The sequence below is a fragment of the Drosophila serrata genome, unplaced genomic scaffold (genome assembly GCF_035046125.1).
Source record: "Drosophila serrata isolate PLE 108 unplaced genomic scaffold, ASM3504612v1 contig_66, whole genome shotgun sequence".
Classification (NCBI taxonomy): Eukaryota; Metazoa; Arthropoda; class Insecta; order Diptera; family Drosophilidae; genus Drosophila; species Drosophila serrata.
Window position 1 is genome coordinate 680,303 of NW_028256964.1, and position 18,930 is coordinate 699,232.

An 18,930-nucleotide genomic window follows, 5' to 3' on the forward strand; every position below is an offset into this window, starting at 1 on the left:
CAATACCTCATTGCTAGAAAAGAATATTGATATAGTCATGGTAGATTTAAATTTGGTTTTTTACAATGCTTATGCAAAATATCTATTTCAAGTCGCCGCGTATATTTTAGGTGATAAATTACGCAACCCGACGTTTACATAAAGAATATTAAATAAAAATACGCATTAAGTTGTTTTAAACATCATTTCAATGTTAAAAATAGTGTACATTGTTGCTGTTACTATAACAATTGCATCTCTGTAAATAAAACTAGCAACTTAACTAAAATATGCCCTTGCGAACAAAGTTATAAACGTATCTGTGATGAACACAAGTGATGACGACCTAGAAGATAGAACTTACAAATAAAAAATTTGTACTAACTAAATTAGTAGGTAAGCATTATTTTTGGGCAGACGACGTGGACTGATCGCTTGAGATGGAGGGCTCTCTAGGGAGCTAAGAATGTGGCTAACAATATTCGATTATCCTTTTTTGAAGTCAAGAAGATCAGCTATGGCCGCTGCTTTCCCCGAATCGTCCTTCTCCAGTTCGGCGCGCGTGCAGCGCCCGCAGCAATCAGCTGAAGGCTTGTTCTCACACTCACCCAGCGCTGGCGGCTTGAAGTTGGGCGTCCAGGGTCCCAGACTGCCGCTTGCATAGAAGTCCATCGGATAGGCATTGTTGCGCGGCGACGAATTGTGTGGCGTCCACTCGACATCTCCCAACACGACAGATAGCTCGTAGGGATTCAGAAGCGGCTGGCTGAAGGCAGATCCCCAGTCGATCGAAAGTCGCGGGCAGGCTATCTGCACGAAGGCGTCAATATCCGCGAATAAGGCCAATTTCTGGGGGAAGATCTCCGACAGCAGTAAAGTCGTCGTCTCAATGCCCTTGGCATGCAGCCTCTTCTCTAGAAAACGATGCACTCTGGCACTGCCCTGTCTTCCAAGTGTGCCCAGTATGATGCCGATGCGACGCGCTTTCTTTGCGCGCTGCACAGCGTCCAGGCGAAGGTTCTGCATAGCAATGTGGTCGTACTGCTCTATTGTAAACTTCTTTTCATACGGATCGTACTTGTACGCCTAAAAACGAAGGGAAAAAATATATATATTAGAAACTAAAGCCAAATTCTGAAGTTTAGGCTACCTACCTTTAGTAGCGGGTTCGCAATCATGGCAGATTCCAGATGGAAACGTCCGTCACCCAGGTAGATTATCATTTTTGTTGCCTCCGGCAGCTGGGGTGAGGTGCAGCCGAGAATCTCACCCGGACTGAGCGGCTTGGCCTGGGGTACTATCACATCGTAGCCGGCTGCCTTTAGCTCCGTGGATGCGGCCTGCAGTGTGGTCACGAACTGAATTGTGCTGACCAAAGCTATTTGGCCAACGTCCGGTTGGAAATTTAGCTTAACGGAGTCTAGGAAGTGCAGCGGATCGATCTTGATGTCCACGAAGATGTACAGAACCTTGATACCGCATGTCTGGTCCACGGGAATGAGGCAACTGTGGCCGTAATGCACCAGAAGATCCGCTCCCAGTGCCTTGGCTGTATAGTCGTCGACGCAGCAGGCTCCGTAAGTCACATCGCCCATGATGACTGTATCGGCGCTGGTGAATCGTTCCACAATATCGCTGATGACCATGGCGTACATGAGCAATCCCTCCGGCAGCTGCAACGCCACTCGCTTGGCCTTCATCTCTCGAATCCGCCAGATGGTCTTGTGCAGCTCAAAGTTGTAGTTGGAGGGCAGGCGGTCGATGGCCTGTTGTAGCAGCGGATCATCGAGCAGCTCCTGTGGAATCCGATTGATTCTGGCCTTTGGCTTGAAGACCTTCTTGGGCTTGGCACGCACCACCACCACATCGTTGTTGTTCTCGCTGGCTTGGTGGTTGTTACTGGGTTGGATCACGTCCAACATGGTGCTGGAAAAATAAGAGTAGAAATAGATTAGTTTAATATTCTGAAGGAAAATGCATTAATAATGTGATTACTCGTAAAAATATTTTTAATTTGGAACGTATAAAAAATATTGTAATCACGTGAAATAGCTTATTTTTTTATAATAAACTGGCAAAGGATAGTTTATGGAGGAGTGATTTAATGATTTGCCACTAAAATTGTCACATAATCGATTTTAAAAATGCAAATCCTTCAGGTCTCCTTGGGGCATTGGAGGTTGCTAAGAAAGCCAGTAAATTAAATTCTTAATAATTACATGATAATAAAATATAAAGAAATTAATGCTTTTTGGCTTAACTTTGGTTCCTGCAAACTGCAAGGGTATACAAATTTCGTCTTTCCAAAGTTTGCTTATTTTCTGGTTTTTGGTTTTTAAAAATCTTGTATTCTCATTATTATTGTTATATATACATATATTATCTTCTTAATCGCTTGTTTTTGTTTATGGTTTACCTATGCATATTGATAAGGTCAAGATTATTTATTTATTTAAATCATAGAAGCTCTGTTTTTGTCTGTGCTTCGTTGACAGCTTTACCAAAAAAATAAACAATAAACAAAGAGCCAGAGAGCAGAGGCGATGCGTTGGATGGTGTACGTGACTGCTGGCCAGAATGGAATGGTAGGACCGGCCCCTGGGATTGCACCGGCAGCAAAAAAAAACCGGAAAAGCAATCCCGAAATAACGTATTTAGCACAAACGCCACGCCAGGTGGGTGAATCACTGGTGTGCACAAGCCCAACCCCGCCTTGGGGGAAACACTTTCAAATCGAAGCCGCGCCAAGGTCTGAATTAACAATTAACAATAAACAATTGGCAATACAGCAAAAAAAAAATTAACCAGAACGAACTGGTGTTCTAAGGCTGTCTTAATTGGCGCATAGCAATGCAGAACATGTCGACAAGGATTTATTTTGGGTTTACTGATTAATAAAATTTATTTAATCTAATTCGATTATCGTATTTCCACGATTTTAAAAGTAGTTTGCTATTTTATAAGACGCACTAAGACTCAATTAATCCATTAAATGTTTAAATAATGATTTTAATGTTTAATTTTAAGTATAACAAATTCGAAGGCAGATTGAGTTCACTTGATTTTTGTCATTGTCTTACCCGTGTTATTTGCCTAATTCACACAAGAAATTATAAAATGAAAACACACAAGTCTGGCCTATTACAAGTCTGGTCTATTATTTGGACCGCTCGACTTTATCAGTTGGACGTTAGACGCCGTCTGATTCCTAGTCTAGGGGTGTTTTCGTTTGGCTGCTGCACATAAATTGGTCACTGAACTTTCCGTATGTGTTGCGCCATTGATAACTGCCTCTGAGTCACGTAGGCCGCACACCGTGCAACATGGAACGGGTTCGAAGCAGATGTGTTTGCTACCTGACCACGGTAATTACCTGACACAAATAAGCAAGAAATTACCTGGGACTGTTTTACTCGCGAGATATTGTTGTTTTTAAATCTGTTTTCGCTATTTTAATTCTTATTATGTCACTGGTACTGCTTTACAATTGCACTTAGTCTTGTACTTTGCTGGCGAGTGTAGTTTTGGCACGTTTCAATGGCACAGCTGATGCAATGTTTATTTCTTGTTGCATTTAGATTTTTCACACTTTATTGTTATTCGTTCAATGTGTGCTGTTCACTGAGATTTGTTTAAAAGCACATTACTTACGATTTTTGTTGTCAATTGGCTTTTATTAAAAAAACTTAGCAACCGCGTGTGAAAGTCGAACAGCTGATTAGAGGTTGAAATTATCCAATGACGAACTATCGATAGTAAGCTGGCCATTATCGATAGATTGTATTACAGCTAAGGGAACTGGTATACAAATACGTTAAATTTGAATTGTTGAACACGTAAACATCAAAATAGAATAACTTGAAATTATTTAAAACAATAAATTTTTAAAAATATTCTAAAGTTATTCACTAATACCTGCTAAATATTTATTTATTGTACAAGGGCTATTATTTTAGTTTGGTCCGTGAAATATATTTAACAACAATTTAATTGAATGCCTACAGCTTGGAGCTCTCAGCCTCGGACACTTCAGCCTCCTCCGCATCCTCTGTAAGAAAAAATATGAACAAATTAATAAAAAAGGCTTCCCGGAAAATAGTAAGAACTTAATAATAAACCGCTATTGTTCACCTACGCTTTCCGCCGGGCAGTCGTCTTTGGCGTTCCTGTTCCACAGCCGCAAAATACTCGGCGGCGGCCTGCTCGCAAGCACCGACAAACGGAGCCATATTGACCTTTCCGTTGACCATGGTTATGTCCGCCGTATCCTGACCAAGATTGGCTTTAACCTTGAGCTTGCTTTCTCGCGACTTGGCCTCCAGGATCTTCTCCCGCCGGTTCTCTCGCTCAAACATCTGCAAGGGGAACAATCTCATTAAAGTTTATATCCTTATATTCGGATATTAAGATCTTACGGCAGTTAAGAGTGGCTTATCGTTCTTGGCGGACATGACCATGTTGTCGGAGACCTCAATGAGGAAAGTGGCACCCAGTTGACTACCGCAGCTTACGAACTTGCCGTTTTCATTGGTCCGGACACAATACAAGGGCTCGTCGCACACCTTAACGGTGAGCACGGGTTCATTTTGTTGCTGCAGGAGATCCCAAGTGTCCAGCACTCCATCCATCCTAGTAATAAAGAACTGCGATACCCTGGAAGGCAAATTACAAGCCAAATTGGGAATAAAGATCACAATTTGAATCTTACTTGGTATAACTCCAGGCGCCGTCAGTCAGCATGGAGCTACTGCTCTTGGTCCAGATAATGGAGCTCTCGCGGCAGTCCTCCGACCAGATGCGTGCGCACCAGTCGCCCACAGTGAGGAAGTTCTTTACAAAGGCCGGATTCCTGGTGATGGCGTACACCGGTCCCAGGTGGCACATCATCTGCAAGAAGAGATCTCTCTCTCTCTAGAATGGGTTACAATAAGAGTAGAACTTGATACCCACTCGTATCTGGATCTTCTCTGTTGGCGTCTTGCCCTTCCGGTTGCAGGAGAAGAGCATTCCCATCTCGGTGCCCGCCATGAACCTTGTGGGAATAGTGGTCTCGTACTCCAGCACCGATATTCCATAGGATCGCGACAAGTCCTGGTCATCACTCTTCACAGGATCCATAAGCAGCCGGTCCAGCGGTTCGGTGAGTTTACGAGTATCCCACCACAGCACCTGACCATCAGATCCTCCGGAGAAGAACTCTGTGCCACTCTTGGAGTTGTTCCACAGCACCGAGTTCACTGGATCCCGATGGCATACCTCCCTTTCGCTGATCATTACCGGATGCTTGCCATGCCGTGTGTCCCAAGCTGCCACCTGGCCATTGTACATTCCGCTCACTAGACTGGTCGGGTCCTTCTGATTGTATTCCAGGCACACGCACGGAACCTTCGGCTCCAGGGTGAGGAATGGCTCATTTGGGTTTTCCACCTCCCAGATATACGAGTTGCACTTCTGGCCAGACTTGTCGCCCTGGAACCGCATGTCACAGTGGCTGACGGCCATCTTGATACCGCCATCTGGGGACCACGAAAGGTGCTTCACCGGCACCTTGATGGGATTCGGATCTCGGTACACGTTAACAGTGCGCGACTTGCAGGGTTCCGGCAGCGGAGCAGGGTCCAGGTTCTCGAAGTAGTTCTCGTATATGTTGACGGCATTGTTCTGATGAATATAGTGCTCCATGGGCTTAGTCAAGTTCATGACTTGGGTGATGTAATTCTCGTCCTTTTCGATCTTTCGCTTATATCGAACCGTCTGTTCTGGATCGTGCATATTGATGTCCTTGGGCCACCCGCCTTCATTGTGGGTAATCCCCGTGCTTTTGTATGTGGCTCGCTCTGTATTGGCCACGCTCAGCGAGGTCTGTCCGGCATATTGCGTCACTCTATCCACGGGGTTCTGCAGAATGTAGTTCTTCACCAACTCAGGATTGGAGTTTTCGCTGAAGACCACTTCATCCTTGTCCTCGAAGTTGACGCGGGCGCCGAAGGTGCGGCGCTCCTTCTTGAATATAAATTCCATTTTTCAGGATATAGTTTATTTTATTTTTAATTTATGTTTAGTAGCTATCAGCAGCTAAAAAAGTTCCCACAGAAAACTGTGTGTGGCTCTACTCCTTATTGATGATTTATCTGTGTCCATGGCAACTCATTGTTTAGTCAATATTTAAGTAGAAGTCGGACCAAGATTTTGGCGGCATTTTTATACCCTTGCAGGGTATTATAATATACGTATATTCTACGGAAACTAGTTCCTCAGTTTTAAAAGAATCTCAATGTTTATGAAAATCAAAATACTATAACTGCCAGAAACACGGTATATAAATTCAGAGGATCAGTAAGTATCTTTCAACATTTCTATAAACAGAAAGTACCTATGATCAATAATTAACTATGATCAGTAGTTCACTATGAGCACTAAGTAACTTTCAGGAGTAAGTACCTCTGAACAGCAATTAAATATGACTAGTAAGTAACTATGATCAATTAGTATCTAAGACCACTAAGTGTGTATGATCAGTTATTAACGTTGAACACTAATAAACAATGACTTGCAACTTTTGAACCACAACACATTTCTGATACTTGGCCTGCAGCAGTCACTTCGTTCCGGTGATGTTTGAACCAATTGAGAATCATAAGCTCAGATGTGCGAGATTTGATTTTGAACAAATTTAAGCTATTTGAAGGAAACTATGGAGATATTCTTCTAAATAATTTTACTAGTATATACGTCGCAGCATGGCGAATCGGTGGACTATATATACACATATATAGCTGCCATAGGAACGATCGGAAAATTGACTATGAGCAGAAATTAGGTATGAGCAGTAAGTAACTCCAAACTATAAGTATCTATGGCCAGTGAGTAACAACGATCAGTAAGTATCTATGACCAGTAAATAGATATGACCAGTAAGTAACTCTGAACAGTAAGTATCTATGACCAGTAAGTAACTATGATCATTAAGTATCTAAGACCAGTAAGTATGTGTGATCAGTTACTAACTTTGAACACTAATAAACAATGACTTGCAACTTTTGTAACACAACACATTTCTGATACTTGGCCTGCAGCAGTCACTTCGTTCCGGTGATGTTTGAACCAATTGAGAATCATAAGCTCAGATGTGCGAGATTTGATTTTGAACAAATTTAAGCTATTTGAAGGAAACTATGGAGATATTCTTCTAAATAATTTTACTAGTATATACGTCGCAGCATGGCGAATCGGTGGACTATATATACACATATATAGCTGCCATAGGAACGATCGGAAAATTGACTATGAGCAGAAATTAGGTATGAGCAGTAAGTAACTCCAAACTATAAGTATCTATGGCCAGTGAGTAACAACGATCAGTAAGTATTTATGACCAGTAAATAGATATGACCAGTAAGTAACTCTGAACAGTAAGTATCTATGACCAGTAAGTAACTATGATCATTAAGTATCTAAGACCAGTAAGTATGTGTGATCAGTTACTAACTTTGAACACTAATAAACAATGACTTGCAACTTTTATACCACAACACATTTCTGAGACTTGGCCTGCAGCAGTCACTTCGTTCCGGGGATGTTTGAACCAGTTGAGAATCATAAGCTCAGATGCGCGAGATTTGTTTTGGAACAAATTTAAGCTATTTGAAGGAAACTGTTGAGTTATTCTTCTATATAATTTTACTAGTATATAAGTCGGAGCATGGCGAATCAGTGGACTATATATACACATATATAGCTGCCATAGGAACGATCGAAAAATTGACTAGGAGCAGTAATTAAGTATGAGCAGTAAGTAACTCCAAACCGTAAGTATCTATGGCCAGTGAGTAACAACGATCAGTAAGTATCTATGAGAAGTAATTAAGTATGACCAGTAAGTAACTCTGAACAGTAAGTATCAAAGACCACTAAGTGTGTATGATCAGTTATTAACTTTGAACACTAATAAACAATGACTTGCAACTTTTGTACCACAACACATTTCTGAGACTTGGCCTGCAGCAGTCACTTCGTTCCGGGGATGTTTGAACCAGTTGAGAATCATAAGGTCAGATGCGCGAGATTTGTTTTGGAACAAATTTAAGCTATTTGAACGAAACTATTGAGTTATTCTTCTATATAATTTTACTAGTATATACATCGGAGCATGGCAAATCGGTGGACTATATATACACATATATAGCTGCTATAGGAACGATCGGAAACTTAACTATGAGCAGTAATTAAGTATGAGCAGTACGTAACTCCAAACCGTAAGTATCTATGGCCAGTGAGTAACAACGATCAGTAAGTATCTATGAGAAGTAATTAAGTATGACCAGTAAGTAACTCTGAACAGTAAGTATCAAAGACCACTAAGTGTGTATGATCAGTTATTAACTTTGAACACTAATAAACAATGACTTGCAACTTTTGTACCACAACACATTTCTGAGACTTGGCCTGCAGCAGTCACTTCGTTCCGGGGATGTTTGAACCAGTTGAGAATCATAAGCTCAGATGCGCGAGATTTGTTTTGGAACAAATTTAAGCTATTTGAAGGAAACTATTGAGTTATTCTTCTAAATAATTTTGCCAGTATATAAGTCGGAGCAAGGCGAATCGCTGGACTATATATACACATATATAGCTGCCATAGGAACGATCGAAAAATTGACTAGGAGCAGAAATTAAGTATAGGCACTAAGTAACTCTAAACAGTAAGTATGGCCAGTGAGTAACAACGATCAGTAAGTATCTATGACCAGTAATTAAGTATGACCATTAAGTAACTCTGAACAGTAAGTATCTATGACCAGTAAGTAACTATGATCATTGAGTATCTATGACCAGTAAGTATGTATGATCAGTTATTAACTTTGAACACTAATAAACAATGACTTGCAACTTTTGTAACACAACACATTTCTGAGACTTGGCCTGCAGCAGTCACTTCGTTCCGGGGATGTTTGAACCAATTGAGAATCATAAGCTCAGATGTGCGAGATTTGATTTTGAACAAATTTAAGCTATTTGAAGGAAACTATGGAGCTATTCTTCTATATAATTTTGCCAGTATATAAGTCGGAGCATGGCGAATCGGTGGACTATATATACACATATATAGCTGCCATAGGAACGATCGGAAAATTGACTATGAGCAGAAATTAAGTATGAGCAGTAAGTAACTCCAAACTATAAGTATCAATGGCCAGTGAGTAACAACAATCAGTAAGTATCTATGACCAGTAATTAAGTATGACCATTAAGTAACTCTGAACAGTAAGTATCTATGACCAGTAAGTAACTATGATCATTGAGTATCTATGACCAGTAAGTATGTATAATCAGTTACAAAATTTGAACACTAATAAACAATGACTTGCAACTTTTGTAACACAACACATATCTGATACTTGGCCGAAGCAGTCACTTCGTTCCGGTGATGTTTGAACCAGTTGAGAATCATAAGCTCAGATGTGCGAGATTTGATTTTGAACAAATTTAAGCTATTTGAAGGAAACTATGGAGATATTCTTCTAAATAATTTTACTAGTATATACGTCGCAGCATGGCGAATCGGTGGACTATATATACACATATATAGCTGCCATAGGAACGATCGGAAAATTGACTATGAGCAGAAATTAAGTATGAGCAGTAAGTAACTCCAAACTATAAGTATCAATGGCCAGTGAGTAACAACAATCAGTAAGTATCTATGACCAGTAATTAAGTATGACCATTAAGTAACTCTGAACAGTAAGTATCTATGACCAGTAAGTAACTATGATCATTGAGTATCTATGACCAGTAAGTACGTATAATCAGTTACTAAATTTGAACACTAATAAACAATGACTTGCAACTTTTGTAACACAACACATTTCTGAGACTTGGCCTGCAGCAGTCACTTCGTTCCGGGGATGTTTGAACCAATTGAGAATCATAAGCTCAGATGTGCGAGATTTGATTTTGAACAAATTTAAGCTATTTGAAGGAAACTATGGAGCTATCTAATATATAAAATTCTCGTGTCACAGTTTTCGTGCCCTTACTCCTCCGAAACGGCTTGACCGATTTTGATGAAATTTTTTGTGCTTATCCGGTATCTATGAGAATAGGCCAACATCTATTTTTCATCCCCCTAAATGTTAGGGGTAGTCCACCCTTAGCGTTTCCAAGTGACCCTACTGCTGCGCCATCTACAGGCAGCCAGCCAGAATCAAAGCATTTCCTGTCAAACATTCAAAACATATTGAAAGAAGAAACTTGAAAAGTTCTGAACCGTTTACGCCCAAATTTTTAGAGAACATGCGTTGAGGTTCCAGCTCGGTTATTGACTACTTTTGATGTTGATAGCTTATCTGCGGCTGCGAATATATCTATTTTTTTAGCGTTTCCCCGTGCCCCTACTACTGCGCCCTCTACAAGCAAATCAAAGCATTTCCTGTCAAACATTAAAAACATATTGAAAGAAGAAATTGGAGATACAAATTTTATTTTTTGTTCAGGTTCAGTAAGAAACGAAGTCATGCCACCAAAAAGTCGAGATTGGGTCGTTGTATTCGCAATACAGAAGCAAAAAGACGTAAGATTACGAATATGACTGACGAAGAACGGGCCTCCTTCCGAGAGACTGAGCGGCAGAGAGCAATGCAAATGCACATAGAGGAATCAGCAGAAAGACGAGCAGATAGGCTTGAGAGAAAACGATTGAGAGTTAGGCAGTCGCGTTCTGCAGCAATCGATTTAATTCACTCTCAAAATAATGATCGCGACAGGGCAAGGGTAACTGAAGCGCGTTTACAGCTTGCAGCAGATCAAACCCTGCAATACAGTTCTGAACCGTTTATGCCCAAATTTTTAGAGAACATGCGTTGAGGTTCCAGCTCGGTTATTGACTACTTTTGATGTTGATAGCTTATCTGCGGCTGCGAATATATCTATTTTTTTAGCGTTTCCCCGTGCCCCTACTACTGCGCCCTCTACAAGCAAATCAAAGCATTTCCTGTCAAACATAAAAAACATATTGAAAGAAGAAATTGGAGATACAAATTTTATTTTTTGTTCAGGTTCAGTAAGAAACTAAGTCATGCCACCAAAAAAGTCGAGATTGGGTCGTTGTATTCGCAATACAGAAGCAAAAAGACGTAAGATTACGAATATGACTGACGAAGAACGGGCCTCCTTCCGAGAGACTGAGCGGCAGAGAGCAATGCAAATGCACATAGAGGAATCAGCAGAAAGACGAGCAGATAGGCTTGAGAGAAAACGATTGAGAGTTAGGCAGTCGCGTTCTGCAGCAATCGATTTGATTCACTCTCAAAATAATGATCGCGACAGGGCAAGGGTAACTGAAGCGCGTTTACAGCTTGCATCAGATCAAACCCTGCAATACAATCGTCTTGCATTCAGATATAATCCAACTGTTGATTATAGCTCGAATCGCAATGTCGTTATTGGCCAGATGCATCAGGTCTGCATATACTGTCAGGCTCTCAAATTCAAAAACGAACCAAAAGGATTGTGTTGCGCTTCCGGGAAAGTGAAATTGCCTCAACTTGAAGCACCACCAGAGCCTCTGCACTCTCTATTCGCTGGATCTACTGCTGAATCGAAGCATTTCCTGTCGAACATTAGGAAATACAACTCTTGCTTTCAAATGACGTCATTTGGTGCGGAAATTATAACTGCGCAATTCATGCCAACTTTTAAAATCAAAGGACAAATCTATCATAAAGCCGGTTCCCTGCTTCCGTTCCAAGACAGCGAACACAAATTTCTTCAAATGTACTTCATTGGTGATGATGGAGATGAAGTAGATGCACGTTATGGAATCAATAAATCGCTGAAGAGGCCAATTATTTCGCAGCTACAGAATCTTTTTCACGAACGGAACAATTTGGTGCGTTTATTCAAAACAGCAATCGATATGATGCCTTCGGATACCCATAAAATTGTCATTCATGCAGACAAAACGCCTGCTGGAGAACATATCAGGAGATATAATGCTCCAACTATAGACGAAGTGGCAATTGTCATAGTCGGGGATCAGTTTCAACCTCGAGATATTGTTCTCCATCGACGAAACGATCGATTGGTAAACGTCGCAGAAACTCACCGTTGTTACGATGCTTTGCAGTATCCACTAATCTTCTGGGATGGTGCCGATGGATACCATTTCAATGTGACTTATTTCTTATGCGTTCAACCACAATATGCCACAGAGAAACGTGGCAGTCCATTTGGAGAATGGTCAACGTGTCTATTTCACAGAAAAAAATGTGCAAGAAAGAGTCCTGAATCGGCCAGCGACAACTCTGACTGCCTTCTTCACCTTATGCCAGGAAGATGATTTTGCCAGAACCTTGATGTATTCAGAAGTGCCCTCTTATCGATGAGGCAGTACGAAGTCTGCCGGGTCAGCTAGTTCTTCTATATAATTTTGCCAGTATATAAGTCGGAGCATGGCGAATCGGTGGACTATATATACACATATATAGCTGCCATAGGAACGATCGGAAAATTGACTATGAGCAGAAATTAAGTATGAGCAGTAAGTAACTCCAAACTATAAGTATCAATGGCCAGTGAGTAACAACAATCAGTAAGTATCTATGACCAGTAATTAAGTATGACCATTAAGTAACTCTGAACAGTAAGTATCTATGACCAGTAAGTAACTATGATCATTGAGTATCTATGACCAGTAAGTATGTATAATCAGTTACTAAATTTGAACACTAATAAACAATGACTTGCAACTTTTGTAACACAACACATATCTGATACTTGGCCGAAGCAGTCACTTCGTTCCGGTGATGTTTGAACCAGTTGAGAATCATAAGCTCAGATGTGCGAGATTTGATTTTGAACAAATTTAAGCTATTTGAAGGAAACTATGGAGATATTCTTCTAAATAATTTTACTAGTATATACGTCGCAGCATGGCGAATCGGTGGACTATATATACACATATATAGCTGCCATAGGAACGATCGGAAAATTGACTATGAGCAGAAATTAAGTATGAGCAGTAAGTAACTCCAAACTATAAGTATCAATGGCCAGTGAGTAACAACAATCAGTAAGTATCTATGACCAGTAATTAAGTATGACCATTAAGTAACTCTGAACAGTAAGTATCTATGACCAGTAAGTAACTATGATCATTGAGTATCTATGACCAGTAAGTACGTATAATCAGTTACTAAATTTGAACACTAATAAACAATGACTTGCAACTTTTGTAACACAACACATTTCTGAGACTTGGCCTGCAGCAGTCACTTCGTTCCGGGGATGTTTGAACCAATTGAGAATCATAAGCTCAGATGTGCGAGATTTGATTTTGAACAAATTTAAGCTATTTGAAGGAAACTATGGAGCTATCTAATATATAAAATTCTCGTGTCACAGTTTTCGTGCCCTTACTCCTCCGAAACGGCTTGACCGATTTTGATGAAATTTTTTGTGCTTATCCGGTATCTATGAGAATAGGCCAACATCTATTTTTCATCCCCCTAAATGTTAGGGGTAGTCCACCCTTAGCGTTTCCAAGTGACCCTACTGCTGCGCCATCTACAGGCAGCCAGCCAGAATCAAAGCATTTCCTGTCAAACATTCAAAACATATTGAAAGAAGAAACTTGAAAAGTTCTGAACCGTTTACGCCCAAATTTTTAGAGAACATGCGTTGAGGTTCCAGCTCGGTTATTGACTACTTTTGATGTTGATAGCTTATCTGCGGCTGCGAATATATCTATTTTTTTAGCGTTTCCCCGTGCCCCTACTACTGCGCCCTCTACAAGCAAATCAAAGCATTTCCTGTCAAACATTAAAAACATATTGAAAGAAGAAATTGGAGATACAAATTTTATTTTTTGTTCAGGTTCAGTAAGAAACGAAGTCATGCCACCAAAAAGTCGAGATTGGGTCGTTGTATTCGCAATACAGAAGCAAAAAGACGTAAGATTACGAATATGACTGACGAAGAACGGGCCTCCTTCCGAGAGACTGAGCGGCAGAGAGCAATGCAAATGCACATAGAGGAATCAGCAGAAAGACGAGCAGATAGGCTTGAGAGAAAACGATTGAGAGTTAGGCAGTCGCGTTCTGCAGCAATCGATTTAATTCACTCTCAAAATAATGATCGCGACAGGGCAAGGGTAACTGAAGCGCGTTTACAGCTTGCAGCAGATCAAACCCTGCAATACAGTTCTGAACCGTTTATGCCCAAATTTTTAGAGAACATGCGTTGAGGTTCCAGCTCGGTTATTGACTACTTTTGATGTTGATAGCTTATCTGCGGCTGCGAATATATCTATTTTTTTAGCGTTTCCCCGTGCCCCTACTACTGCGCCCTCTACAAGCAAATCAAAGCATTTCCTGTCAAACATTAAAAACATATTGAAAGAAGAAATTGGAGATACAAATTTTATTTTTTGTTCAGGTTCAGTAAGAAACTAAGTCATGCCACCAAAAAAGTCGAGATTGGGTCGTTGTATTCGCAATACAGAAGCAAAAAGACGTAAGATTACGAATATGACTGACGAAGAACGGGCCTCCTTCCGAGAGACTGAGCGGCAGAGAGCAATGCAAATGCACATAGAGGAATCAGCAGAAAGACGAGCAGATAGGCTTGAGAGAAAACGATTGAGAGTTAGGCAGTCGCGTTCTGCAGCAATCGATTTGATTCACTCTCAAAATAATGATCGCGACAGGGCAAGGGTAACTGAAGCGCGTTTACAGCTTGCATCAGATCAAACCCTGCAATACAATCGTCTTGCATTCAGATATAATCCAACTGTTGATTATAGCTCGAATCGCAATGTCGTTATTGGCCAGATGCATCAGGTCTGCATATACTGTCAGGCTCTCAAATTCAAAAACGAACCAAAAGGATTGTGTTGCGCTTCCGGGAAAGTGAAATTGCCTCAACTTGAAGCACCACCAGAGCCTCTGCACTCTCTATTCGCTGGATCTACTGCTGAATCGAAGCATTTCCTGTCGAACATTAGGAAATACAACTCTTGCTTTCAAATGACGTCATTTGGTGCGGAAATTATAACTGCGCAATTCATGCCAACTTTTAAAATCAAAGGACAAATCTATCATAAAGCCGGTTCCCTGCTTCCGTTCCAAGACAGCGAACACAAATTTCTTCAAATGTACTTCATTGGTGATGATGGAGATGAAGTAGATGCACGTTATGGAATCAATAAATCGCTGAAGAGGCCAATTATTTCGCAGCTACAGAATCTTTTTCACGAACGGAACAATTTGGTGCGTTTATTCAAAACAGCAATCGATATGATGCCTTCGGATACCCATAAAATTGTCATTCATGCAGACAAAACGCCTGCTGGAGAACATATCAGGAGATATAATGCTCCAACTATAGACGAAGTGGCAATTGTCATAGTCGGGGATCAGTTTCAACCTCGAGATATTGTTCTCCATCGACGAAACGATCGATTGGTAAACGTCGCAGAAACTCACCGTTGTTACGATGCTTTGCAGTATCCACTAATCTTCTGGGATGGTGCCGATGGATACCATTTCAATGTGACTTATTTCTTATGCGTTCAACCACAATATGCCACAGAGAAACGTGGCAGTCCATTTGGAGAATGGTCAACGTGTCTATTTCACAGAAAAAAATGTGCAAGAAAGAGTCCTGAATCGGCCAGCGACAACTCTGACTGCCTTCTTCACCTTATGCCAGGAAGATGATTTTGCCAGAACCTTGATGTATTCAGAAGTGCCCTCTTATCGATGAGGCAGTACGAAGTCTGCCGGGTCAGCTAGTTCTTCTATATAATTTTGCCAGTATATAAGTCGGAGCATGGCGAATCGGTGGACTATATATACACATATATAGCTGCCATAGGAACGATCGGAAAATTGACTATGAGCAGAAATTAAGTATGAGCAGTAAGTAACTCCAAACTATAAGTATCAATGGCCAGTGAGTAACAACAATCAGTAAGTATCTATGACCAGTAATTAAGTATGACCATTAAGTAACTCTGAACAGTAAGTATCTATGACCAGTAAGTAACTATGATCATTGAGTATCTATGACCAGTAAGTATGTATAATCAGTTACTAAATTTGAACACTAATAAACAATGACTTGCAACTTTTGTAACACAACACATTTCTGAGACTTGGCCTGCAGCAGTCACTTCGTTCCGGGGATGTTTGAACCAATTGAGAATCATAAGCTCAGATGTGCGAGATTTGATTTTGAACAAATTTAAGCTATTTGAAGGAAACTATGGAGATATTCTTCTAAATAATTTTACTAGTATATACGTCGCAGCATGGCGAATCGGTGGACTATATATACACATATATAGCTGCCATAGGAACGATCGGAAAATTGACTATGAGCAGAAATTAGGTATGAGCAGTAAGTAACTCCAAACTATAAGTATCTATGGCCAGTGAGTAACAACGATCAGTAAGTATCTATGACCAGTAATTAAGTATGACCAGTAAGTAACTCTGAACAGTAAGTATTTATGACCAGTAAGTAACTATGATCATTAAGTATCTATGACCAGTAAGTATGTATAATCAGTTACTAAATTTGAACACTAATAAACAATGACTTGCAACTTTTGTAACACAACACATATCTGATACTTGGCCGAAGCAGTCACTTCGTTCCGGTGATGTTTGAACCAGTTGAGAATCATAAGCTCAGATGTGCGAGATTTGATTTTGAACAAATTTAAGCTATTTGAAGGAAACTATGGAGATATTCTTCTAAATAATTTTACTAGTATATACGTCGCAGCATGGCGAATCGGTGGACTATATATACACATATATAGCTGCCATAGGAACGATCGGAAAATTGACTATGAGCAGAAATTAAGTATGAGCAGTAAGTAACTCCAAACTATAAGTATCAATGGCCAGTGAGTAACAACAATCAGTAAGTATCTATGACCAGTAATTAAGTATGACCATTAAGTAACTCTGAACAGTAAGTATCTATGACCAGTAAGTAACTATGATCATTGAGTATCTATGACCAGTAAGTATGTATAATCAGTTACTAAATTTGAACACTAATAAACAATGACTTGCAACTTTTGTAACACAACACATTTCTGAGACTTGGCCTGCAGCAGTCACTTCGTTCCGGGGATGTTTGAACCAATTGAGAATCATAAGCTCAGATGTGCGAGATTTGATTTTGAACAAATTTAAGCTATTTGAAGGAAACTATGGAGCTATTCTTCCATATATTTTTGCCAGTATATAAGTCGGAGCATGGCGAATCGGTGGACTATATATACACATATATAGCTGCCATAGGAACGATCGGAAAATTGACTATGAGCAGAAATTAGGTATGAGCAGTAAGTAACTCCAAACTATAAGTATCTATGGCCAGTGAGTAACAACGATCAGTAAGTATCTATGACCAGTAAATAGATATGACCAGTAAGTAACTCTGAACAGTAAGTATCTATGACCAGTAAGTAACTATGATCATTAAGTATCTAAGACCAGTAAGTATGTGTGATCAGTTACTAAATTTGAACACTAATAAACAATGACTTGCAACTTTTGTAACACAACACATTTCTGATACTTGGCCTGCAGCAGTCACTTCGTTCCGGTGATGTTTGAACCAATTGAGAATCATAAGCTCAGATGTGCGAGATTTGATTTTGAACAAATTTAAGCTATTTGAAGGAAACTATGGAGATATTCTTCTAAATAATTTTACTAGTATATACGTCGCAGCATGGCGAATCGGTGGACTATATATACACATATATAGCTGCCATAGGAACGATCGGAAAATTGACTATGAGCAGAAATTAGGTATGAGCAGTAAGTAACTCCAAACTATAAGTATCTATGGCCAGTGAGTAACAACGATCAGTAAGTATCTATGACCAGTAATTAAGTAGGACCATTAAGTAACTCTGAACAGTAAGTATCTATGACCAGTAAGTAACTATGATCATTGAGTATCTATGACCAGTAAGTATGTATAATCAGTTACTAAATTTGAACACTAATAAACAATGACTTGCAACTTTTGTAACACAACACATTTCTGAGACTTGGCCTGCAGCAGTCACTTCGTTCCGGGGATGTTTGAACCAATTGAGAATCATAAGCTCAGATGTGCGAGATTTGATTTGGAACAAATTTAAGCTATTTGAAGGAAACTATGGAGCTATTCTTCCATATAATTTTGCCAGTATATAAGTCGGAGCATGGCGAATCGGTGGACTATATATACACATATATAGCTGCCATAGGAACGATCGGAAAATTGACTGTGAGCAGAAATTAAGTATAAGCAGTAAGTAACTCCAAACTATAAGTATCTATGGCCAGTGAGTAACAACGATCAGTAAGTATCTATGACCATTAATTAAGAATGACCAGTAAGTAACTATGATCAATATGTATCAATGGACATTAAGTAAACATGATCTGTAACTAACTAAGACCTGTAATTAACTATGAGCACTATTATCTGTGAGCAGTAAGTAGTTCTGGACAGTAAGTATCTAAGACCACAAAGTAACTATGATCAGTAAGTACCTATGACCAATAAGTGTGTATGATCAGTTACTAACTTTGAACACTAATAAACAATGACTTGCAACTTTTGTAACACAACACATTTCTGAGACTTGGCCGAAGTAGTCACTTCGTTCCGGGGATGTTTGAACCAGTTGAGAATCATAAGCTCAGATGTGCGAGATTTGATTTGGAACAAATTTAAGCTATTTGAAGGAAACTATGGAGCTATTCTTCTATATAATTTTGCCAGTATATAAGTCGGAGCATGGCGAATCGGTGGACTATATATACACATATATAGCTGCCATAGGAACGATCGGAAAATTGACTATGAGCAGAAATTAAGTATGAGCAGTAAGTAACTCCAAACTATAAGTATCAATGGCCAGTGAGTAACAAC

At 39.9% G+C, this 18,930-nt stretch overlaps 2 protein-coding genes across 5 annotated transcripts; both read right to left on the reverse strand.

Annotated features, from left to right (window-relative positions):
* Positions 1 to 51: 51 nt before the first annotated feature.
* Dph1 (diphthamide biosynthesis 1) lies at positions 52 to 3,727 on the reverse strand. Of its 3 annotated transcripts, none has more exons than XM_020946195.2 (3): positions 3,631 to 3,727; positions 1,134 to 1,905; positions 52 to 1,065 (listed from the first exon to the last, which is right to left on the reverse strand). In XM_020946195.2, the coding sequence occupies exons 2-3, from the start codon at positions 1,899 to 1,901 to the stop codon at positions 466 to 468; spliced, it is 1,368 nt and encodes a 455-aa protein (XP_020801854.2). In that variant the 5' UTR covers positions 1,902 to 1,905; positions 3,631 to 3,727; the 3' UTR covers positions 52 to 465. The 3 variants fall into 3 exon arrangements, with proteins under 3 accessions (XP_020801854.2, XP_020801856.2, XP_020801855.2); XM_020946197.2 differs by having other exon boundaries at positions 3,378 to 3,722; XM_020946196.2 differs by having other exon boundaries at positions 3,060 to 3,688.
* A 156-nt stretch (positions 3,728 to 3,883) lies between these two features.
* Dnai2 (dynein, axonemal, intermediate chain 2) lies at positions 3,884 to 7,392 on the reverse strand. Of its 2 annotated transcripts, none has more exons than XM_020946270.2 (5): positions 4,930 to 7,392; positions 4,688 to 4,866; positions 4,395 to 4,632; positions 4,115 to 4,334; positions 3,884 to 4,027 (listed from the first exon to the last, which is right to left on the reverse strand). In XM_020946270.2, exons 1-5 carry the CDS (start codon positions 5,998 to 6,000, stop codon positions 3,978 to 3,980), a joined length of 1,758 nt encoding a protein of 585 aa, XP_020801929.2. In that variant the 5' UTR covers positions 6,001 to 7,392; the 3' UTR covers positions 3,884 to 3,977. The 2 variants fall into 2 exon arrangements, with proteins under 2 accessions (XP_020801929.2, XP_020801930.2); XM_020946271.2 differs by having other exon boundaries at positions 4,111 to 4,334; positions 4,930 to 6,755.
* Between the last annotated feature and the right edge of the window lie 11,538 nt (positions 7,393 to 18,930).